The 26,208-nt window shown below is 39.9% G+C and overlaps 1 protein-coding gene across 3 annotated transcripts in view; it reads left to right on the forward strand.

Annotated features, from left to right (window-relative positions):
* Nucleotides 1-26,208, forward strand: part of klhdc8a (kelch domain containing 8A) — a 68,263-nt gene that overhangs the window by 13,072 nt on the left and 28,983 nt on the right. For all 3 annotated transcript variants that reach the window (XM_028448198.1, XM_028448200.1, XM_028448199.1), the window contains exons 2-3: nt 14,362-14,770; nt 22,210-22,420. In XM_028448198.1, the coding sequence (XP_028303999.1) occupies nt 14,606-14,770; nt 22,210-22,420 (376 nt within the window). In that variant the 5' untranslated portion in view covers nt 14,362-14,605. The remainder of the gene's footprint in view (nt 1-14,361; nt 14,771-22,209; nt 22,421-26,208) is intronic.

A 26,208-nucleotide genomic window follows, 5' to 3' on the forward strand; every position in this document is an offset into this window, starting at 1 on the left:
TTGATAGCAGACCTGTTGGACCACGGAGCCAAGATTACATCGCTGATGTGTTGGTTCTGAAGTTCGAGGCCACCACTAATGATGGGGCAGTACGGCACAGCTTCTGTGTTGGTTAACGAACACAGGAACGTACTTCTGGTCATTAAAGTGCAGTCTACTGTTTCAATCGCTGGACGCGTTTGGGCCGGAGACTGGCTGGGGGTCTCCTTTAGAGCCTGAGGGTGGTTCAGTTGGTAGCACTGAACTCCGTTGGGTGAGTCATGCTGCAGCGGCAGTGGCTGCCTGACTTGGGCCCAGATTTTCAGATCCGAAAGTCGATCAGGGGCTCAAATTGGTTGAGCAGATCAATACCTATGAGAAGAGGATATGGTTGTGGTCTGAGATGTAAAACGGGTGCACGAGAGATAGCTCACCTATGGTGATTTGAACGAGAGCCGTTTTTGTGATTGAGTGGCATTGTCGCCATAAGGTTCAATGTTGATGTGGCAGTCATGGACTGTCAACCTTAGGTTGGCCTCCTTGGCTAGGCTGCGCAGCTCGTTGAACAGTTGGGCTGACATGAGGGATATGTCTGCTCCAGTGTCCAATAATGCTTCATTGGTAAGCACACCTTCAAAAGTGGCTGATACGTAAGACTTTCGGGCGATTCCTCTTTCGTAGAGGTCGCACAAGAATTGGTGAATTGGTGGTTCACCCTCAATGGACTGATATCCTCCGGAAAGGAGGCGGTCTGGCGAATGTGTTTGCACCAGCAAGACGGCACTAGGTGAATCATCGTCATCTTTTTGTTTTGATTGTTTTGGCTTTTCATTGGTTTTGTCGTCTCTCATTTGTTCCAACATTTGTTCCATAATAGACACCATATCTTTAGCAATTTTGTTAGACAACTTTGTTTTTAAATTTTCTGTTTCATTAGATTCATCGTCTGATTTTAACCTGTTCGGCGGCTGGCTGTAGGACCGTTTCTGATTCATGTGGTACCGAGGTTTTGAGTGTTCGTTTCTGGGCGGAGGTGTTCGGCGGTTGTTGTCATGTCTTTTCCACTGGTCTGAACGGTCATTATCAAACTACGGTGGGCCGGTTGTGCCTTCCAATTGCAGCGAGTGGGAGTTATTCTTTCGCGAGGTATGGATTTTGCCGAATTTTGTTTGTACAAGGAGGAGTTTCATACTGTCATTTGACTCTTGTAGTTGCGCGTCTAATTCTCACGTTGTGGTTTCAAAATTATGTTTGAGGACGCGTATCTTATCTCCGAGTAGCACTTTGGATTTTTCCAATTATTTATTCTCAGTGATTAATGGATTCACTTGATCTTCCGCTTTTTCTAGGTAACTCACACGGAGCAGTCCATTTTCTTCACGTGTTTCTTCATACTGGACCGTAATGTTCGTGTAGCGGGCTTCGCATTCCTCGATGGCTTCGAGTTGCGCGTCGCGTTTGCTCTCGGGGATTTTAACCCGATTCTGTTTGTACTTTAACTGGGCGGAGAATGCTGATATTACAAAGCCAAGCTGTTTACCAGCTCCTTATCTCTCAGTTTTTTTTAAGTGGTTGCAGTGACGCAATCGGCCAAAAGGTCTCCTAATTCTTGAGGAGGGGATTCTTGGATTTTGGCATCAATTGTGGATTTGTCATCCCCTAAAATTTCTGTGAGCATGAATTCTAAGTTCTCGGCCGGATGGTCCTCTGAGGAGACAGACATGTTGATTTGTTGTGGGTCAAAATCGTACGAAAAATCCAAAGAATTCAAAATTTCAAATAATTTTTCAAAGTTCAAATAACAAAATACAATGGTAGTAAATTGTTTATCTTATTTTGTTTGTTCTTAGCAATTCACTGTTTGGTAAATAAAAACTGAGTGGTTAACTTGAAAAAGTTTTGTTTGTTGTATTCACTTTAAATAATTGTTCTTACTCAATCAAGATTTGTTCTTAACTGATCTAAGACTTTTATTCAAATTGGCTTTACCTTTCTTTGAATTAATTAACAGGTATTTTTAATCAATTAAAAAAAACGTTTTATTGAATTTAAATTCAAATCCTATTGAATTTATTTTAATCAATAAATGTTTCCCTTAATTAATTTAACTTTAGTTTGAATTAGCTTTACCTTGATTCAGTTTCTTTAAATTAATGTGTCATTTTTGTAGGGTTTAGGGGGTCTGGCTGTGATTATGGACTGAATGGGAAAGGTGTGAGCAGAGGAATATAGTAACAGGTGGAGCCTGTAGGGGGAGCTGGAGGAGGTGCTTTGGTGGGGCACAGTAGAGTAAGGTGAAGGAGACGGTGTGTGTTTTGTAAATAGTCAATCATGTGGGAAATGCTGGACGGCGTGCTGAAGATTAGCTGTTAAAATACAATGATTCTGTGAATGCAAGCTTTATTCAAAGATATGAATACACAATGCAATGTTTTGAACATTGGACAGCCTGTGATACAAGTGGTGACCGTTTTGAGTTTTGTATCTATAGTTGTGAAAAATGACTTCAAGGTTTTAGGGCTGCTCAATTAATCAAAATTCAATTACGATTTTGATTATTACACCCAACTATTACAAAAATAACCAATCTAGCAGCAGCAGCTTAACAACACAGTGCCACTCACAGCAGCCCACATGGAGGCTTATAAATCAAACATAATGTAAATCAAGCAGCAGTAATTACCTTTCAAGCAGAAAAGTCACCAATTCCATCTTCTACTCCTACTGACCATATATATATATATATATATATACCACTGTAAAAAAAAAGACGGCACCACCTTTCTATGAGCATTGCTGTCTTTTGGCCAGGGCGGAAAGGGGTGGGGGCTGTGAGAAACAGCTGTCAGACAGTCCATCAAACACAATCTTTGCTCTGATTGGTTATTTTTGCTCTGTCGCGGTGCATCCTGGCAATCTGCCAAAGGCAGCAGGAGCTGCAGGCGAGACTCAATGAGTCATATTTTTTCCACACAAACTACTAGTTTCATGTAAGGCTGTCATTACATAGTGACAGCTTTAGCAAATATGACAAAAAGTCACTTTTATAAGAGTTACGGAGTGCACCTTTAATAGAGCTTGTGCTCCATATAAACCTTTGGCTTTTTTATTCAGTCCCTATTTCCCCTGTGAAATTATAAGATGTTTATTTTTTACACTACCCCTCCATGTAATACCCTTTATCCATTACTTAACCCCATTTCCCCAACTCTCCTCATCATCATACTTTCTTGCCTCTGCTTTATCTGATTCTCTTCACTCAAAGCTCCACGGCAGTGTCACACTGGATCAGCTCAAGTCTATTTCACTCTTACACAGCTGTGAAAGGGAGCACAACCATTATAGCTAAGTACAAATATTGATTTAATCGTCCTCACAGACGGTGCTTCACTGGGTAAGCCGCCCCACGTAAAATCAGAAGTTTGAAACTACTTTGGCTTTAAAAACATGAAGACACAAGCAAACTTGATAAGAGTAAAGCTTCTTTCATGCTCTTCCAAGCGGAAGTGGGGTGTTGTAGTACATGTTTATGTACATGAACATTCAAGTAACAGTTTGTTCCAGGTTATTTCACAGAAACAGGTCTGACACTCTATGACTGTTTAGCGTTAATCAGAGTGACAGCCTGGGGGAAGAAACTGTTCTTATGGCGGGTTGTTTTGGCGTACAGTGATCTGCAACGTCTGCCGGAGGGGAGGAGTTTGAACAGATTGTGTCCAGGGTGTGAGGGGTCTGCAGTGATGTTCCCTGCCCGTTTCCTGACCCTGGACAGGTATAAGTCTTGGTTGGGGGGCAGTTCGACACCGATGATCTTTTCGGCACACCTGATTATCCACTGTAGTCTGTGTCTGTCTATTTGGTTGCAGATCCAAACCAGAAAGTGATGGAGGTGTAGAACATGATCAGCAACTCCTGAGGCAGGATAAACTTCCTCAACTGACATCCTCTGCTGTGCCTTTTTTCTGATTTTGTCTATGTGGGAGGTCCACTTCAGGTCCTGTGAAATTGTGGATCCCAGGAACCTGAAAGAGTCCACTATGCTGTTCAGAATGGTGAGGGGAGGGGGATTTCTCCTGAAATCCACTGTCATCTCCACAGTCTTGAGCGGGTTTAGCCCCAGATGGTTCTGACTGCACTAGAGAGCCAGCTAAATCTTTTTCTTTTTTATTGTTTATGGACCAAACAGAAAATAAAGAACTTTCAGGTTTGTGATTTGTCTACATAAATATTGATGTGTCTAATAATTCACAAAGTAGAGGATTCATACTCACAGCTTTTTCTCTGAAAATCTGTATAATATCCAAGTAAAATTTGAAAAATAAATCAATACTACTAAAGTCAAATTGAATCAAATCATGATTAATTGATTCAAAACCCATCCATCCATCCATCTTCAAACCCGCTTATTCCCATTTATCAGGGTCGCGGGGGTCTGCCGGTGCCAATCTCCAGCTCTCATAGGGGGCTGGGCGTACACCCTGGGCAGGGCGCCAGTTGATTCAAAACCCTAATAATCGAAATCGAAGAGCAAGAGCAAGGAAGCAAGAAAGAGGGGGACATTGCAGTGAAGTCGTAATGAAATATAGCATAAACTGACCCTGGCCTGTTCTTTGGGGATGTGTGTCATGTCAAAACAAACATCAAGCTTAATTTTCTCTGTCTCTGCCAGTGTTTCTACCATGGCAGCATCTATTTCTGTCTCGTCTCCATGGCTTCTGGTACGGCAATATGCAAAATGTAGTCACATCTTCTGTTGTGACTTTCCACAGCCTTCACCTGACCAACCCCAGTGCTCAGACACATTCATTAAATGGATAATCAACCCAAAATTACCAACTGAAGCACTATTAAACTTTACTTGCAATGAGTGTGGCTTTGTGTGCATGCTTTAAGGGTCAAACATATAAAATCTTGGCAGTTGAAACGTTTTTGCTGTCAGAGAAATATGCAATAAAGATGAAAATCTCAAACTTCTGTTGTGAGAGGCAGCAGGCAGGAGCAATGTTTGTAATGCCAGTCCATTTAATAAATAAAACACAGAACAACAAATTACATCATAAAAGATTACACAAGGAGAAACACAACCCTACTGGACCTGTCAAAAGGAAGAGGCCGTGGCATACAAGGACAGTGAACAAAGACAATGATGCAGCAAACATTTTTGCCCCTATCTTGAGCAGCGCAGCCCGCACAGCACACCTAGAGGCTGAGATGAACGTTTATTCAAGGTGTGGATAGAAGGTGTGTTCTCCGTAAAGGAGCGGCGAGGTCCCATTGCCCACCTCATGAAGATGGATGAAACTCATTCAGCGCCGTGGTTCAGTAAGAAATATGTGAATGAGAGGAGAGTTAGAAAGAGACCTGGCTGTGTTCCTGAGTAACAGCTCATTCACTCATATCGTATGCGTGCAGCTCAGGGCACCGTCATGTGCATTGATTTGGAGAGATGTTTGCTGCTTGTTGATGAAAGCAGCGCAGTGCTGTACATAGTTGGTCTGTGCATTATTCTCTGTTTGTTAAGCTGGGTCCAGAGAGGCGTAGAATGTGTTTCTGCTACCTTTTGATGGTGGGGTGTTGTTGAGAGGGTGCGGGAGTGGGGTCACTGAGCATCTTTCTGATTTGGCTGCTAAAATAAGTATTTTTATATATTTTGAATTGATTTATTTTTTGAAGCATTAACATAGATTTATGCAATTGCAATTCCCTGATTTTAATGAGGTTAGTACACAGTCATAGCCATAAATACTAATAATTATCTAAATAATTTATTTCGGTGTTCACAGCTCACAGCAGGAACCACCCCCTCCTCGTTCCTCCTCTGGCACGGTAGAACGGACGTGATCACCAGCTCAACTCGGTTCCCACAGACAAACTTGTCATCACGTTCATTTATGACAGACGTATGGCGTTGCGTCACCATTAAGCGACTCTGGGTTTGTTGTTGACAGTACATGCTGTTAATTTCATATCTTCTGTTGCGTAGGGTAACTATACGTCAAGATTTACCCAGACACATGCTCTTTTCATTGCTGGATTATACGAACGGACTGGGTTTCCCAGGGCCCCTGAATGCAACATGTTAATTTAAATGATCATAACTACTCTATGCTCATATTTGCTCTATCGGAAATAGAACGATAAGTAGTTGCTCTTTAAAGCCAGTGTCTGTAAATTGCGGTAATTTTACTCACACGTAACGAAACATTAAAGATGCCGCTTTGGTTTTGACGAAATCGACACAAGGAACAGAGAGAACCAAGTGAGTGAGAAAGAAAGAAAGAAAAAAAGAAAAAAAAAATGAGAAATTAAAACAGACCAAATAGCAGTGGATTTATTGAAAATGAAAGACTCTCTGATGATAAAACCACCATGAATGGAGGTTCAAAGGGATTTAAAAACAAAATCAAGGTAAGATCAGTTTAATTTCTGGATCAATAAATGTCGTTGTGCTTTTGTGGAGCTAGTCTTTGTGTACATTAATGTAAGTGTAAATAGATGCTTTTAATGTGTGAGAGTTTAGGACAGTGTATTTGTGTGTTTGTTTAAACTTTGTGTGTGTGTGTGTGTGTGTGTGAGAGAGAGTCCATCTAAGCATATTTATCTCCATCACTTTCAGTTTACCTTTTGATGAACATGACAATATCTAACTCTTCTTTTATTTCTTCTTCTTTAAGTCCATGCAGAGTGGACATGCCCCTCCCTGGACATTAAAACCATGAGCTGACCCTAGTTTCTATCATCTGGTCGAAAACCATCACTTCCACAGACAACAGACAGAATAAAACTCAGTCAACATGGGACCATGGAATGCACTTATTTATTGAAATGTATAATAAATGATTATTTAATGTTCTGTGATTTTATTTTCTAGGAGATGTTTTTCATTGTTGAAATAATTTAGAGACTTAAGGAAGGTTTATATGATATGATTCAAGGACAGATTGTTATAATGCATAATAAAGGTGGTTTACTTGAGTAACCACTAGGGATGTAACAATTCACTCAACTCCCGATACGATTCGATTCACGATACTGGGTTCACGATACAATTCTCTCACGATTTTCACAAATTTTTTTTTTGGGAAAAATACTAGAAAATACTATACTATTTTCCTTTTATTTTTCATTGTCAAAAGAATTCCTTGATAAACAATTCAAAACAATGCAATTTAACTAAAAATAAATAAAGGAATAATACAAATGAAAATGAAGCCTATTAATTTAAATTCTGGTTCAATAATAAACAATGCAAAACTGCATAATAGTTCTTTTTCTTTTAAAAGTGCAACTGAAAATGTATTTTGTGCCTTAACAATTGGACTTTAAAAAAAACAAAAAAAAAACATTGCACTGATTTACGTCATGTTTGTTTGGACCAGCAGAGGGCGCTGGTAACCCAGTGGTCGGTTGGCATGCAGATATCTTGCAGTGAAGAAGAGAAGCTATGCTAGCAGACAGAGGTAATAGAAAAACGTGACTTTTACAGATATTCAAGTAATATTACAGATATTCTTTCGGTGCTTAAGGGGTAATGAATCATTTATTAACATATTTAAGAATAGAAGGCAGCCAGAAAGAAAGTATTAGCAAACTCCGCCCGCCGCCTACACTTGTGGATAAAAAAAGTACTGCGATTCAATTTTCAGAAAATCGATATCAACCGTGATACCTATGAATCGATTTTTAACTGCCTTACGATTAATCGTTACATCCCTAGTCACCAGTAATTTCAGATTGTTTTTAAGTCTTTGTATAAAGAGACTTTAACAGGACAACAATGATGTGCAGGGCTGCAGTAATGTTGGCTTCATACAATAATAATAATAACAACAACAACCACTGCACACGCCACCAGAGAAGTTCACTGATGGTGACATTGAGATCTCAATGTTACCATCAGTGAATTTGTAAATTATTCACTGGAAGCTTAGATATTGTATGACACCAAAGATATCAAAGGTTGTTGTTTTAAGGAATCGTATTTATGATTAAAAGTTATGATTGCATTATATCCTAAAGTTTAGAATTATCTGGCTTGTCTTCCTTTCTTTCTGTTCACAGCATAACCTTATATTTAGTTCTAAAAAATGTGTTTACATCTAATTTTACTGATTATTGTCACACATCATCCTGCATGTGCATTATATACAGTATAAATGTGTAGATTTAACTAACTGTTACAGAAACAATTTTATTAAATACAAAGCAAATGACATGCAAACAGGAAAACAAAGGTAGAAATAGTGTATTTAAATTGCCGAGGTGACGCAGAGGGTCTCCTTCTGCAGAGACGTGATTATGAGGGGTTTGAGTAAAACCCAGAATTCCAAGGTATTTTTGAGGGTATAAACATGTATATAAACACATTACTGGTATATTAACCCATATAAACCAAAAAATATGGAAATGGGACATTTAACTGCTGCAAATGTGTAACATCCATCCATCCATTTTCATACCCGCTTATTCCCGTTTAACAGGGTCGCGGGGGTCTGCCGGTGCCAATCTCCGGCTCTCATAGGGCGCTGGGCGTGGGTACACCCTGGACAGGGAGCCAGTCCATCACAGGGCAACACAGACGCAGACAACCATTCACTCTCTCATTCATTCATGTGTAACATATTACTGGTATTTTGAAAACAGGACACATGTAGATTTCTGAGCAATTCATTATAGTTGTGCAGGACTCCCAGGAACTCCACATACTCAAAATTGGTATTGCCACAAGTGCACTAACATGACACGGCCTAAGATGAGAACTAAAATTAGGTTAAAAAAAAAAAAAAAGATTTTGCAGTCTTGTTTCAGGTTCTGCTGTCATAATATTCCCATCCTTGTACTCCCAATGTTTAAATGTTGTTTTGTTTTTAAGGTTCATGTTAGATTTTGCAAAAGGTTGCACTTTATTTCTGGCTTATTGATTTTTGTTTTGCAAAGTATCACCCTTTCTTTCAGACATTTCATTTATTTGGGCTTGTATTTGTGATGTTCTGTTTTTGGTTACATTTGGATAAATATATAATACACTTCACTTTGGTCCCCAAGACACTTTGTTTGTTGTGATTCTACAGAGTTTGTATGTGTCTCAGAACACTGAAACACCATATAGATATACCTACTGTAAATATATACACAATATATATACATTAGCAACAGTAAAATTTGTCATTTCCATATTTTTTGGTTTATATGGATTAATATACCAGTAATATGTGTTTATATGTATAGTTCTACCCTCGGAAATACCTGGACCCGATAATGAGCTGCTACACTCGGCTGAGCAAAGAAGTCCTGACGATCATGTTGTCCTCGGCCTCCATGAGTTCTCTGTGGCGTCGTTCATGTATATCTTCAAGTAACACCATCTCTGACCTCTTCATCGGCCAACAAGCACTTCTGACACCTCTATCATTGCGGAATGCGGATGTTTATATGCCCTAAAGCATTGCGCGGTACCAACATCATCACGTTTTGCGCACGGATAGAGTCACCCACCATGCTAGTCTGGCACACTGTTTGGACCCACCTTGCTTGTTGTTTTTATATGAGACCAAATATATATCTCCACACTGTGGAAATGAATTAACTAACTAACTCTGGCGTCATACAATAATAATAATAATAACAACAACAACCACTGCACACGCCACCAGAGAAGCTTCCAGTGAATAATTTACAAATAAAAAAAAGTTCACTGGTGGTGACATTGAGACCATTGTCTGGGGGCCAGACAATGGTCCCCCATGGTTTCACACATGCACAGAGCTGGTTAGGAACGGCCCTGGTTGCCAGTTTGGGTACACCCTAATATATTTTCGGTATCAGTCAAGAACATTCATTTTGGTGCATCCTTAACTAATATTATTATCAATATTATTACTATCCTGAAATACTTTTGTTGACAATATGATTTTATTTAGATTACAGTAGTCATCACTGCAATGCCTCATCATTGTTTGCGGGTCCTGACAGGTTTTCATTGGATTTACCTAAGTACAACAAATCTTTCTTCAAATAGCAGCTTGTGCCCCACACAATCAGGATTTTTGGGGTGGATCACCAGTCTGATTACATGAGGGAGCAATATGTCTAATATGTATTATAGCAAATGTTGGAAATTCCAGTCAAATATTATCTGGAATGTATTAGCTTAAAAAGATATGCAAGCTATAAACCAAACTAAGAATCCCTTAACATATTTCCGGCTCAGGAATTTCACTGCAGTGAACTGTGCAGCAGCTGAATTAAAATCAAGTCGTAAGTGTCTCTCCGTAACTGTCTGTGCCTCAGTTTGATCTGGTTCTGCATAGAGAAACCTTCTCATTGCTCTCCTTCTCCTGCTCTGTGTACCTCTCTGTCACACTCCTGGTTTCTCCACCTGGTGTGCATCATTTCTTGTGTGCCCTGCTTTATTCCCACATCCAAGACCTGATTTTATATCAGGGATCAAGTACAGTCGCAATAAAGTGCAAAGGATCAGAAGAAAACTCAGTGAAACATGTGCTGAAAATTCTAAAGCCATTATGTTTCTGATGCATAGTATTTTTTGGAAGAGCTCCGCACACGTCAGGCCACAATGTAGAGTTCAGCGTTCACACGTGATGCATAAATATAAATCCCATTTGAGAGTTTGAAAGTGTACTTTACATTGTTTTCACTCTGCGCTCCATTGACACCTTTGCTTAAAAGACGCTTAAGTGCTCAGATATGTTAAGATACGTCCACAGACACAGTGGCTTATAGCAAGACAGCGATATGTCTTGTTGCACACTTGAGGCATAATTTTTTTGTTTTTAATGAAATGATTGGAAATGTACTCTTTTAATGAAATTCTAACTCTGCTTAGAGTGAATACTTTCATCATACATTTTGACCAAAGGGGTTAGAAATTTTCAGACTGATGTATGATGTCTGTTTGCGTGTTAGCAAAGACGGTGAGTGAATCGGTTACCAGACAAGCAGGCACTGTGGCTTTGCTGTTACTGCAGCGTTAGATGCCACAGTGACCTGGCATTTCCACTGGATTTGTTAGTGCGTCGTAACTGCTCCGCTACGTTACTGCAGTGCCATCTGCTGTCCAGCAATCCCCACCACCTCCAGTTTTGCTGCGTGTCTGTTGCAGCAAGGAGAGATTCAGGAGATAATTCACGTGTAATCACGTGATATATGTGATTTAACCATGGATATACTGTATGCAATATTTATATGTGAAATACAATTTTAAAAGTGCTCAGATTGAGCCATTATCCAAGTTTTATAGCTTTAAATGGAGGTTGTTATAACTCAACTACTATAGGCCGTAGTCGATGCCAAAATGAAACAATCAGAACACACAAAGAACCATTTCACACCATCATACACTCACACACTACCCCTTGGGAACAGAATGCTTACTCTTCTCCCCCGCTTACACCCGCCCTTTCCCAGCCTCCCAGCCAACCAATCAACACGCAAAACACATGTAAACAAAGAAACACATTGGCAGAGAAAGCTGCGCGCAACAGTCTGTTACACAACCCCCCCCCACAAAGACCATCACCCTCAAGGGTTACTAAATAAAGTCCTTCCAGCGTGCAGGGGGCTTCCGTATTCTCCGGGGCTTTCCTGTGGCAAGGGGCATCGAATTAGATGGAGCCCGGGAAAAGCGATCTAGCTCCTGATCAAAGTCAGTGGAAGACTCCCGAGGGGGCTCAGGGACAAGACAGGCATTGCCAGGCGTTTTTGGTAGAGATGGTGCCAGTCAAGGTGAGTAACTCGGAGCAGACTATTGTGGGACGGCTGAACCAAGGTATGGAGCCAACCCATCGTGATGTAACGCAATTCTTCACCCTCTGGGTGGTAGCTGGATCTGGCAAACTACCTCTCCAAGCCTTTCAAGGATTCTGCATGGCCCCACCCAGTTACTGTCCAACTTAGGCCACCTACCCTTCCTTCTTATATACCCAAACCAACTCTCCAGCTACAAATTGATGTACCATAGCCCGGATGTCATAGTGCCTCTTCTGCCTCATGCTTGCAGTCTTCATCTGATGTCTGGCAAAATTGTGGGCAGATTCCAGGTGGTCCTGCAGTTTCCGAGCGTAGTTCGGCCCAGGGGGGTCAGCAGGAGTAGCTGGTGGTCTCCCCACCAACATCTCAGCTGGGGTTCGGATCTCTCTGCCCAGCATCAGGAGAGCTGGGGAACATGAAGTGAAATCCTGGGCAACGGGACGGTAGGCCATCAACACCAGTGGGACGTGGTTGTCTCAATCCCATTGATGATTGGCTATCACGATCGCCGACTGCTGAGCCAATGTGCAATTAAACCTTTTGATTAGTCCATCCCTCTGTGGATGGAGTGGGGTGGTGTGGGTTTTCCGGGTACCTAGTCTCTCACACATGACGGCAAACACACAAGATTCAAAGTTCCTGCCTTGGTCGATGTGGATCGTCTCAGGAACCCCGAACCTGTTAAACATCCCGCTGATCAAAGCGTCCACCTGCCTCTGTCTCTGCCTCTTGATCAGGCCTCTGGCTACTTAGTGAAGTAGTTAATTGCAACAAGGGTGTAACGGTTTCCTTTCTCCGTACATGGAAACGATCCCAAAACATCAATCCCCACTCTTTCCATTGGAGCCCTGGGTGGAACTGTTGGAGCTGAGCATGTGACCTCCCAGTGCGGTCTTTTCGGGCAGTGTGACAAAAATCCTCCACATCTCTCCTCTGCTGCCCCCAGTAGAACCCCTGATGCAAGCATTTAAGTGTTTTTGTGACACCAAAGTGTCTTGATCCAGGCGCTCCGTGCATCGCCTTCAGGACAGCATCACGTAGAGAATGTGGTACTACGACTTGCCACCAGATTTTGCCTGTTGCTGGTTCCTTCCAACCCCTTTGGAGAACACCATCACAGAGATGCAGAGCTTCAAACAGGGACCAAAGTCCCATTGTTGTGTGTGAATGCATGGCTATGTCAACCTACTCTGGTTTCTGCTGTGTGTTAATATCCATATATGTCAATACAATACACCTACCCTACAACACCTGCTCCTTATTTTTTCCATCCTGCCTTCGCTCATATTCTTTTAAACAATCCTGTGCTCCTTAAGTAAGTAAGTAAGTACATTTTATTTATATAGTGCTTTTCACAGATAAAATCACAGTGCTGTACAAACAAAGGTGAAACTAAAACAACAGAAACATCTCAAAAGGATAATAAAACACAAGAGAATTTAAAACAACAGGAGGAACATCATTAAAAAGATAATACAAGCTAAAAGCAATTTAACGAAAAGCCTTTCTGAAAAGTGCGGTCTTCAGATGCTTTTTAAAAGAGTCCACACAGTCAAGCTCACGGAGAGACTGGTGTATGCTATTCCAGAGTCTGAGGGTTTTAAAATGGGTCTTTGGGATAATAAGGAGAACCTGGCCTGAGGACCGAAGGGTGCGCCCTAAAGAGTAGGGGCAAGTCAGCGATGTATTGAGGGGCCTGACCATGCATCGCAGGGAAAGTCAGGACTAAAATTTTGAACTCAATGAAGCCAATGAAGGCCGGAAATAATGGGGGTAATGTGGGCTGTTCTGGGTGCTCCGGTCAAAAGTCTGGCAGCAGCATTCTGAACAATCTGAAGTCTCTTTAGATTCGACTTGTTAAAACAGGTAAAAACCGAATTACAGTAGTCAATGTGTGACGAGATGAAAGAGTGGATGATCATTTCCAGGTCTGATTTGGACAACAAATTCCTCACTTTGGAGAAATTTCTCAGATGATAAAAACAGTTTTTCCGGCAGCATTTCCTGAAGCTAGAAATATCTTGATTTATCCATGGACATGGTTTTTATTTTTTGTAATTATTATTTTTAGCTGGTGCTAATGTGTCCAAAACAGTCAGACAATGATTATTGAAGTTTGACATAGTCAACATCAACACAACTAGCTAAGATAGTTGGATCAAACGAAGCAGAAAACCCAATGATTGCGGCTTCCTTTAGAATGTGTCTCTGTTTTTTCACATTGGAAGTAGTCTATGCCAATGTAAATGACAGATTGAATGAAATACAGCAGATATTAGCTATTCTAACAAATTCCTTTGATATGTCCTTGGCTTTTACCCATGTTAATTTATCATTCTAGAGTTATTTCCTTCATTCCTTCTCCAATTCACCTCCCTTTGTGTGCTATACCTTCTTCACCTCAGAATCAATTGTGCAGTGTTTACCTGTGAAATCATAGCCTTTGCAGATTTTTATCATATTGCGATATAATTGCAAATGTAATTAATCATTCACCCTTAATTTGGCAGAATATAAAATAAACACACTAATACAGAGTAGAATAACATGTTGAGACTCTGCTTTACATAGCTGTACAAAATCTATTCTTACCTGATTTTGTATCTTTTTCAGGACTCAACACGGAGAGAAAACCCTATCCTGGACTTTCAACCAATCAGGCATTCCTGCTACTTACCTCTACTCTACTTTTCTAAAACACAACAACCTTTGTGCCCCAAGGGATTTCTGGATTAGCCCTCCCAGCTCTCCCACACTTCAGTGCCCACCAATTATTCCAACACCAGCTATCCATTCAGTCTTTTGTGAATCACATTTTTGTTAATCTCCAGTAAACTCACCCCTGAGTGCTAAGGCCATGTCAGTACCTGGCACCCATGAGTACCACTGGCAGAGCTTAGCACAGCTGTCCAGTGGCCGTGTATACCACACTCTGTCTGAGATCGGAGGGCAGATGTACATGCTTGGTGGTTGTGATGCAGGAGGGAGGCCATGCCCGACTCTGGAGCTCTACTCCCCAGAGGTATGATATAGTATGTGGGAGCTAAGCTTACAATTTACCTACTGGTTTGCCAGTGCAGTAGAAAAACTCACATTTTGTTTTACAACAAGGTAGGATGTTGTCACAGATGCCCAAATTCACTAAAATAAGAGAAGTTGGATTCAGAGATTAGTTATAACCCCCTCCAAGGAGGTTATGTTTTTGTATTAAATATTTGTCTGCGAACAGTCTAACTTGACAACTAATGAACAGATTTTGATGAATTTATAAGGAAATATCTTAAATGGGTTAAGGAAAAACCGATTCGATTTTGGGGAAGATATATTTGGCGCTTGCCGGAGGTCTGTGTTTTCTGTGTTTTTTTAGTTAATCGTGTAACGTAACGTGCTCTAAAATAAAGAGCAAACAAATGTGTACATGAATGTGAGTAAAAAGTACATTAATAAAAAATGGTAAACTCTTATTTAGTGGATAATTTACTGTGTGTAATTCTGTTAAAATGAAGAAACATTTTTTTCCAAAATAACAAAAAAAATATATATATATATATTAATAAAGCCATTGTAGATTACAGCATTTACCCATTTAATTTTTGTTACAGTTTTAGACCTAAAAGTCATCTTTTCACTCTAAAATTGTATAAAACAAATAATCAAGGTCATAGGATAATTTTTTCTTTTTTTTTCTTGTTACTTTTTGCTATTTTGTTGGGTAATTAGAAGTAATTTAATCTTTGAACTTATATGAAATCTGCCATGTTACTGTAAGTTGCTATGTGAACACCTTGGTGGGGATGAGGGGTTAGGGGTGGTTCAGTAAAATTCTCGAGCCAGGGTGTCCAAACTACAGCCCACGGGTCAACTGCTGTGACGGCTGTCAAAATGTGGAAAAGAAATTAACATACAACATGCGTTTGTACAGCACTTTCTTGTTATAACACTAGGCGATGGTACCATGGTCAAAGCAGGTTATTTAACAAAAAAAAAACTGATCAATGAGGAAATATTAAAACAGTCCATGTCCTGACTGGATCGCCAGAGGAAAATAAATTATTTATAAAAGACAGAAAAAAGCTAGTAAAAATTAAAAAGTAAATGAAAAATCTCACAATAAACAATTTGGCACAAACCAAGTATGAATCAGTGAAATCAACTAAGTATTGCGTTACAATGAAGAGGCATCATTAGGAGTTCAATGTTAAAAGCTTCATGACAATTACAGCAGGAAAATTACATCAACAGCATGTCAGGCAGCTGCCAAACTTCTATTAATTTGTTTAGTTTTTTTACCGCTGTACTCTACACTTGTAAACGACTGGTACTTCTCATTCATGGGTTGCATGAATATAAAAAACAATACCAACATGTATTTAGGTATGAATGTTGTTATTAAGTAGTTTTCTAACAGTAAATTGCATTTGTTTACTTAACAATCAATGGCATTTTCTCCATTTTCAGTGTTGCCAACTCATTAAAATAATACTCCAGGATAGTTTTGTATATGAAATAGGTATACAATTCTACGAAAACACAATTTGATTCATTTTTAATTGTCCACCTGTTGGGCAAACGAGAGAGCAGATCCTACATTAATTAATAGTATCCTTCTTATTTTTTTGAGGTATGATTAGCAATAAAATAAACAAAACACATTAGTTACAGTTAAAGCAGAGAAATGAAGCATCAAGTGGGTTGTATGTGTGGATTGAGGTGAGCACTGAGTGGGCATTAACTGTAAAGGATTAAAAAGAGGAAAATAGCTAGACAACTAAGTGTAGCTGGTTGGATATTTAATACTTGTCAAATAAATCAAGTGTATATAACACAACTTATAACAACTTTAAATAATTATCCCTGCACACACTTTGCACTCAGGTATAAAGTTTAATTGTCAAGCAGCTGCCATAGACCCTTTTCTAGTTGTGCAAGGGCACTGGTATTATTACGGGCCCAGAGTCATTTGTGTTTGGACACCTTCATTCTAGACTCTTGTAGTTTTACACACTGGTTTAGTTCTGGAATTGGGCCGAATGAGCGGAGAACAGCTGATAATTTTATCACCTTGATTTGGCTCAGTTTGTGTTCACAGGGAAAATTTGGATCTGCTTCAAACAACCTCTGTGCTGTTGCATGAGCTTTGGGGCATCATTACTAGGGATGGGAATCGAAAACCAGTTCTTTCTTAGAACCGGTAATACAATTCCTAGGAATCGTTTGTTTGCTTGTATTTCAATTCCTCTTATCGGTTCCTCTTACGTCGCAAATACGTAACGATTAACTCCTCCAGGTCCTGTATATTGTGTGTTTATGCTAGCACCAAGTAAAGCTCCTTTTGCCATATAGTTGTTTGCTGTCCACCATGGAGAATCCACCTCCTCCACCCGCAGCAGCGCTGTCCTCCGTGCTGTGTTTTGTAGCGTCTCTGTTGCTATGCTACTCACTTCCCAGTTCTGTACACTTGAGCTAAAGTTGCTTCTTGCACTAACTTTTCTTCAGAAAACAGCAAACTTCCACAAGAACACACACCTTGTCACCAGTTTATGTCCTCATAGCAAGTAATCAGACACGGGAGACTAACTAGTACTGATCAATGTCTTTAGTTTGCTCTTTCACACTGGTTCACACACACACACACTGATGAAGTCACATGTAACAACGGGGACGGCGTCTCTCTGAAGGTCCATTTATAGAGATGTAAACAAAGACTAAACTAAAGCTTTACCGTTTAGATACATAATAATAAGTGCAGCTGTGCTTTTGGTTAATATGTTCTTTTTTACAGAATAATTATTTGTTTTATGTCTGAATTAGTTTTCAATCAAGTTGTTCAAGTTCAAAAGGACCACTGTAAATATTCTCAAATGTTTGGAGCCAAAATGTGTCATATATAATAATAATAATAATAATAATAATAATAATAATAATAATAATTATGTATCAATTTTATATAGCACTTTTGTATATATTATTATCCAGTGAAAACAATCTATACCTGGTGGATTAAAAGATATTCCTGCAGGAAATTAAAGAGACAAAGATAATATCATAAAGAGTTAAAGCAAACTAATTCATTTGTATTATTTAATTCACTCACCCAATGAGAATCGATAAGAGAATCAGTAAGGAATCGAATTGATAAGCAGTATCAATAATGGAATCGGAATCGCCAAATTCTTATCAATTCCCATCCCTAATCATTACTAGAGTAGAGACTTCTTGGCAGACAAACAAAATGAGAAACAGAGGCTCTCTTCTATTGGTCACAACAAGCATGTAAGAGCGTGCAGAAAATCCTGCCTTCTCCGCTTGTTCATTCACCACATTTAATTATAAAGCAGCAACAAATTGGTAGTTTTGATATATTGTTTCGGGCCGTAGTCGATATCTTGCCCACCCACGATGCAGTGTGCTCTGTCATCTTCAACACTTCCTGAGTTTAGACTGAGCCAAGAGGGTTTGTGTTCACAGCACACGTGAATCGTTTCAATTTTGTTTGGAAACACTTCGAGTCCAGCAAAAACAATCACTTTAGAATTTGCCTGCCTGATTTGCACTAGACCTCATTTGCATGTTAACACTGCCCAAATGAGGCAGTCTATCTGAGCAAAACAAATCCTAGAGTGTTTGGTATTCTTCAGTGTGAACGCACCCTTTAAACTTTAAAGGGTACTTGTCGTGAAAATATATTTAACAAAAAAATGTGTTTAATGTATTACCAATAAACTAAATACGTTACCTTTTTTTAATAAAAAAACACATTAAAATGACTTTTTGGAACAATTTTATGCTGTCGGGCATCAGCTATGGAGATTTGCCATTTTGCACAGGATGTTGGTCTACAGTTTCTGAACAATGGTGGAGTGTAAAGAGTGTAAAGCTAATGGTTGCTATAACAACAAGAGAAAAACCCTACAAAAACCTATTTTTTTCGCCTTGTCAGCACATGCTGTCGAAGATCAACACTACATGAAGTGCAATCTTTTTATGACAGTAATGCATAATTTATTATTGCAATTAAATTGATTTATCTTATTGCATAATTGTGACCATCACCAGCCACTTACTTACTTACTTAAAGGGAGAATATAAAAAGAGACAGCAGTGTTACACCTAGGTGAGGGAGAAGGAAACAGGTAAGACGGATTCAGGAATGAACATTGGGAGTGGTGGGGAAGAGTCGACTGTTTTCAATTAAGAGTGGAATGTGATGTTATAGTTGTGCATATTGTGCTTATGGTGTTGTGTAATCAGTCTAGCCAGTCTGATGACAAGTGTGGAGAAATTGAAGCGGTTGACACAGTACCCAGCTTAAGTATAATGATGGTGGCGGTGCACAGAGGGAAGGAGTGAGTGGTTATACCTAAAACTGGTATTTGGAAGTAACGTGTCTAAGGTTAAGCCCAGTACGAGTTTATCCCACACCTCAAGGCATGCCAGGGCATCCATGATCAATGTGTGTGCAAGAGCCACTTCTGTGAACCAGGCTCCTCCCCGGGCTCGAAAGTGCAGCCATGCCGGCAGCAACAATGGGAGCTCAGGAACCCCAGGCCACCTCCCCCCCACGACCAAGCAGCCCCTCAGATGGTCTAGAGACCCATACCGAGATACAGTCACCGCCCCCACATACACACCCATTCTGAGCATACCTGTCAAGTTTTGGATTTGAAAATAAGGGAAATTTACTGGTGCCCACTACAAGCCATCCCACCCGCCCAACCAAGCTCCAGTATCACTTATATTTTAAGATAAGTGTACAAGAAATCTAAAATACCCACTTACTAAATACAATTATGTGATTAGAATCTGGTAGGTTGACCTTTATTAACATTGAAATGCTGTGAATATTCCTACTAGGGCTGGTGATATGGACCAAAACTCATACTTCAATATATTTTCTCAAAATGGTGATATATGATATAAATCTAGATAATTTTATCAAATAAAGTCTGACCAGAAAGACAATTCTGGGTTAAATTTGCTAATGCAAAATGCTACACAGGGACATTTATTAACAAACAGTCAATATGTGCACACATTAATCCATCTAACTGAGCTTTCATATATATATATATATATATATATATATGTATATGAAATATTATAGTTTTCTGTATCACCAAAATAGAAAACTCGATTCATCTTAAAGCTCGTTATATTGACCAGCCCTAATTCCTACATTATAAAACAGCCTAAACTAAAACATGTGTTTATGAAGCACATGTGTTTATTTAATATACTTACAGTTTATATACAAGTCAACACGTTGTATATTTACTGTTAATTTAATATTGCTTGTCTTTAAGTTAGACATTTACATTTTATTTTCATTATATGTTTTCTGATAATTTCTCATGCTCACTCATGTGATTCTTTGGTATTCACTAATGACTTATTAGACACATTTATTACAGACTTTACATCCTTTAATACTTTATAAAGTAGTGTATATTTGTGGCGATTGTGATTGGATGATTTTTCATGGTGACTTACGTGGTTCCTTCCGCTGTGGGAGACACTAAAATCTCAGTTACTAATTTAACAGAACGTGTAACTGTGTCTCATACTGCTGCTTTAGGAAGGTAAACTCTCTGTAACGTTTTACAACGTATTTACACCAGTTCTTTGGTTTTTTCACCAACGTCACAAAACGTCTTCATTCATCATCTCTCTTCTGAGTTATTTCCGGGTTTGTTGCCGCTGTCAGCACTAATCTCGCAAGAACTGCCACTCAGGCCATTTCAGGTGGTAGTTCTCGCGAGGCTAGTGACAATGTTCAGTTTATTATGACATCTTTTAATTATTATTACATTAAAATACGGGATATTTACGGGAAAATACTAATAAGGGAAGATGGCGGGAATGAGGGATAAAACACGGGAGTTTCTCGGCCAAGACGGGATACTTGACAGGTATGATCCTGAGGCATCCTACCAGTGCCCACCCACATACTGCCATCCAGGTCCTAGCACCCAACCCCCACTAGAAAAGGCCCAGAGAGTCCCCCTCCCGAGACACCGGCAGATGGGCCCAGAGTCAGCAGATTGAATAGGGGTGTGGTTCACAAAGTGAGTGAGCCAGACCAACTGGGAGTGGAGTGAACTTTCCATGTAGGAGGCCAGTCTAGTGTGAGCCCGGCCCGTCCATACAGCGGGCCACCAGAAAGGGTAGATGGTGCAGACGGGCAGGTGCACTGCGGGCCCCAGGGACGCACCGAGCAACATGGCCAAAAAGAGCGACCCGCCCCGCCGCAATGGGGAGTGACCGCGCAACAGAGAAACCAGCGCCTGCACCAGGACCCGCAGAGTCCTGTCATGCAACAACATCCACAAGAACGCAGCCCCGGCTCCCCCGACAAGACACGATTCCATCAACTGCCCAAACAGGACCACCCCACCAGCCACAGACAGACAAACAGGCGTATCTCAGCACCGCCAACTGGGCACCGCTGCCCCACACCAATGCCACCAGCCCGGTTACGCCCTGTCCCCCATGGAGGCCACTGCCGATCACCCACGCCCTGTTATGAGACACCCCCCCAACACCGGCACAGCCCGGAGGACAGCGAGCACCATGCCATCAGCCCCACTCCACCCAAGGCAGTGCGGCGTCACAACGAACTGCAGCCAGTTCCCGAGAAGAAGGCAGGAGAGCGATTCCCAAAAGGCCCAACCAGACCCGCCACGCCCTGACGTGGATCAGCCAGGCCAGAAGGTATACCCCCTGCACATCTTCTTGTCCATGCTCGCCATATTTTTGCTCTTCCAACACCTAACTACACAGCCTCGGCTAATTCTGCAGCTGAGTGGGTGCAGGGCAGCATACAAGAATCAGGTAGTGTCTAAGAAAGATGATATTTAATCCTCTCCTAACACACAACCTAGATGCTGCACTAAAGTAGAGCTTGCACACAGGCTTAGCGCCAAGAGCCAACAAAAAAACTATACTTCCCACAATGAAAACAGGCCGGTTACACCTCTACCTCCCACAATGCACCAGTTATTTAAAGCGACAGGCCGGGCCGATGAACACAAGTGCGTCATATCCTGTCCAAAATTGTAACTTTCCATAGTTGATATCCGAAATGGCATAAAATTGTTCTTAAAAGTCATTTTAATGTCTTTTTTTAAATTTAAAAATGTGCACATATTTTGTTTATTGGCAATACATTAAAAACATTTTTTGTTATACAAATTTCACTACAAGTACCCTTTAACTGTAAAAAGTAAGGAATTGTGAGTGTGGGCAGGTGACAGGACAGCTAAAAATGTATTAAATTAGCCCTGGGCAATATGGACCAAAAATAATCTATCAATATTTTCTCAAAATGGTGATAAAAGACATATAATGATATGTTTGTTTCTCAAAGTCTTACCATTGTTATAATTCAGCCCAAATTGGGTGAATAATAAAACATAGCAGATGTTGCTGCAGTTGACTTGTCTTTCTGCTGCCTGGCTGCAGGGAGACCGATGGATAGCCTTACCTCCAATGCCCACTGCTCGTGCCGGCGCAGCTGTGGCAGTGCTTGGAAAACAGATCCTGGTGGTGGGTGGAGTAGGAGAGGACCAGAGCCCTCTGAAGGTGGTGGAGATGTACAACACAGAGGAAGGGAGGTGGAGGAAGAGGAGCTCTCTCCGGGAGACTCTGATGGGTGTATCAATCGCAGTGAAAGGTTTGAGAGCAGTTGTCAGCAGTGTAGAATCACCTGCTTGATCAAACTACAAAAAACAGCTTTTAGTTCCACATCTTAGAGATGAACAAGTCTGAAGAGGTGTGGCCAAATAATCCACAGTTTAACACATTTTATGTAGAAAACAACAATCAATCTTTGCCAGCTTGCACAAACACCTTTTCAGTCATGTTAAAATATGGAAACATGTTTGGTGCCATCTCAGTGTCATATATCAACTGTATTCATTAAATTTGCCACTTATTATGAAACTTTTTTAGACGGGTAAAACTATCATCAAGTTTTAAACAATATACTGTCACTATTAATCACATTAAATTAATTAAACAAATGTAGGTCAAGGTAAGCTCAAATATTTTATGTCTGAAGTAGCCTTTTTAGACAAATTAGAAAACAAATGAAGTTGTTTTTTAGGTTGAACTGAATACGACTAAAATATAAATTTTAGTTTTTACATTGTGACTAGTAAATTGAAAAATAATGTTGATTTATATGTCATGGCACCTGTTATTGGGTGAGATGTATTATGCAGAAGTGATTATGTTAGAGTGATGTTTACCCTTCTCTTTTTATGTCATCTCAGTAGAATTTCCTTTAAGTCCTGAAATCAGCTGAGTTTTCCAATCACTGGTGGAACGATTTGAAGCTTCTTATTTATTTTCACAGTATGGAGCATAAAGTCTCATTTCACCACACTTCTCTCCAAACTCAGATGATTCATCATGTGAAGTAGTGAATATGTCAGTGTCTCCCGAAACTTAGATAAATACAATATAAACACTGACTACACCCACACTTTATCACACTGCTTTCTCCATTTCCCTGACCAGTTTTCAATTTGCGGTCCCCTCTGCCTGCATTTTTGTTCTCAAATGTGTTTCCAGAAACCAAAAAGGAGACAAATAAGCTGACAATTCGATCGATATGGTTAAATGAAAACAAATGTATGTCCAGCGCTTGGTTGCGTTTTTTAACAAGGGCAGTGTAAAGCCAATTGATGCTATAACAACAAGAGAAAAACCCAGCAGAAAAAAAACAAAAAAAAAACATTTTGTGTATCTAAGCCAAATAACGACACTAAGTCAGAGTTATCCAGACATTGGGTCCATAATATTGGGATGTATAATACACACTTTTCCGTTCAGATGAAATAGGCTACTTGCACAATATGGCGTCCAATAACTTCTGGTCACAGTTTGTGAGGGCGCTGACCCGGTCCTTTGTTGCTGTTGTTATGAAGCCAGCGAGCGGAGGGGAAAATGAGCATGTTCAGTGTCAAAAAGAGGCGGTTGGTGTATAAAAGGGTTGAAGGTTCAGCATTACACTGTAGATCACCCTTTTCTTCACGGTATACATCCTGTATTAGCTTCCACTGCTCCCCTGCTAAAAATGCACCGCGTCAGCAATGGCTAGCCATATCCGGATGGATAACTTCACTCCAAGAGGGTTGCCACCTTTCAGAAAATAAAATAAGGGACACTCATGGGATCGTGAACAAAATCCTCAAATATAGAAACATTTGGACACAGAAAAGTGTTTCTCAAACAATATTGCCCCATGTACCCCTTAAAGGAGACATATCATGCTTTTAAATCCTTCCTTTTTACATATAAATCATATAGTTGTGGTCTGTATAAAGCGGAACTGCAATGCTTGGGTCTGAATTCCTCATTATTATAGCTCCACAGGCCCCTTTTCTACCCCTTTTCTGATGTGCTTCTAAGAGCAACTCGTTTTGGTGTGGTCTCTTTAAATGCAAATGAGACACTTCATACCCCGCCCCCAGGTTGCAGAGGTGACACTAGGTTCAACTCCACCCTGTTCGGCCATTTTTGTAGTTTGATAGAAGAGATACGATTATTTAGCGGTGCAGAAAATGTTTATTCACACGTTATTTACAAAATGTCAACAACGGAATACTAACATGTTTGAGCCAGAGTCTGACCCAGCGGAGCGAGATGAAAATGAAGATGATGAACCTGCAGAACCCTAACAAGTGAGCTAACACAAGCACCGAGCTAACGCTGGCGCCAAGCTAACGTCACAAAATACATTTTAATACAGTCTTTTCGGAGACAAAAACGGCAAAATGAAATGACTAATGAAAACTTTAGACTTAAATTAAACCACGTAGGCCATATCATCAAGGATCTAAAACGAGCACACAGCGCTAACATATGAAGACGGTGCAACTGCTAATGCTAACAAAACAATGACAGGGACGTCTTATCATCACACTTTTTAGCGTTATTTACAGCTTACCGAAGTGCTCTGTTCGTTGTCTCCAAAGATAGAAGGAATTGAACCCTCAATCAGACGAAGACTTTCGGCAAATCCTTCTTTATACTGGCGAAGCAGTGATCCTTCGCGCACACAAAAATGACCTTACTTACAGATGTGGGTACATTTCCGTGAAAAATAGAACTCAACCAGGCACTTCGAAAAAGTTCTGATGCTGGGAGACCTTGTAATGAAGCGTGTGGGTTACTACATCCAACAACCAGACTTATCGTCTCGTAACTTCAGCATCCTTGAGCTTGGACTACAAAATAAAAGTGAGAAATAAAAATGGCGAATTGCTCGAAGTGTTGGGCCTGGAGTAGATGTCCTAATTTGGCAGTTCTGCTGCAAATACTGTGACGTTATTGTTCAAAAAACGTAATAGAGAATCAAAAAATCAAAACAGATTGAAAAATATGACCAAAACAGAATATAAAGATATCAACGGAGCACCTGAAGAGACTAATTTGATCTTTCCTGTGCTTCTAAACACTCTAAATATACAACAAAATGCATTTAAGGGCTAAAAAAGTGGATTTAGCATATGTCCCCTTTAACTCATGTTATGCATTATTTATTAGTGTCTGCAGGCTTGTCTAAACTCTTTCCGTGTTTCGTCCAACATTAACCTTGAATTTAAGCCTTTTTGTTCATTTATTTCTGATGTTTTGCTCATTCACCTTTTGGTGCATTTTAAAGAGTTGTGCCACAAATTATGATTGATGAATGAAAAAAAAAGTCTGTGCGCATGTAAAAAAAATCTATAATGTTGAAAAGTAAACTGAAATGTTTGTGTACCTCCTGAAAGGTGTCCATGTATACCTAGGGCAGTGGTATGTAAACATTATTCTCAAAGGAGCCATTTTTCCTCCTCTCACCTCGATTAAAATCCTTCCCGGAGCCAAAAAAATACCTTCTCAATGAAGACAATTTAGTGTAGAACATTCTATATGTAGTTACAAATACAATGAATGATATTATTAATAATAATTAATAACTTTTTTGTTGATTTATTTGTAGTGCTACAAAAAATAACTTGAATTTGATAACACATGATCATGTCGGTCAACACATATATATATAATACTAATTGCTAATTTCTTGCAGCATATCAAGCGTGCATATTAATCTGGCATGTTGGTAGTTAATTAAATATTTACCCACACAAATAAATTCTCTATTTTCTTCCAGCATAGTCTTTTTTTTGGTTTAGTTATCTTACCAGGGATTTAAAATGTAAGGTTAACCACAAGTGTAAGGAAAGTTTATGGTTGATGATAGTTCTTGCACAATGTGATTTATTTTTAGGTTGACAAATTATTATATCATGATTTTATTTGGTGTCAATATCATTTATCATTAATAACCTCTGTAAGAAATAACAATTTATTATTTTTAATATTGTCTTATAGCTATAGGGAGCCATTGCAAAAGAGTCAAAGAGCCACATGAGGCTACAGAGCCACAGGTTGCAGACCCCTGTCCTAGCG

Source organism: Gouania willdenowi, chromosome 5 (assembly GCF_900634775.1).
Source record: "Gouania willdenowi chromosome 5, fGouWil2.1, whole genome shotgun sequence".
Taxonomy (NCBI): domain Eukaryota; kingdom Metazoa; phylum Chordata; class Actinopteri; order Blenniiformes; family Gobiesocidae; genus Gouania; species Gouania willdenowi.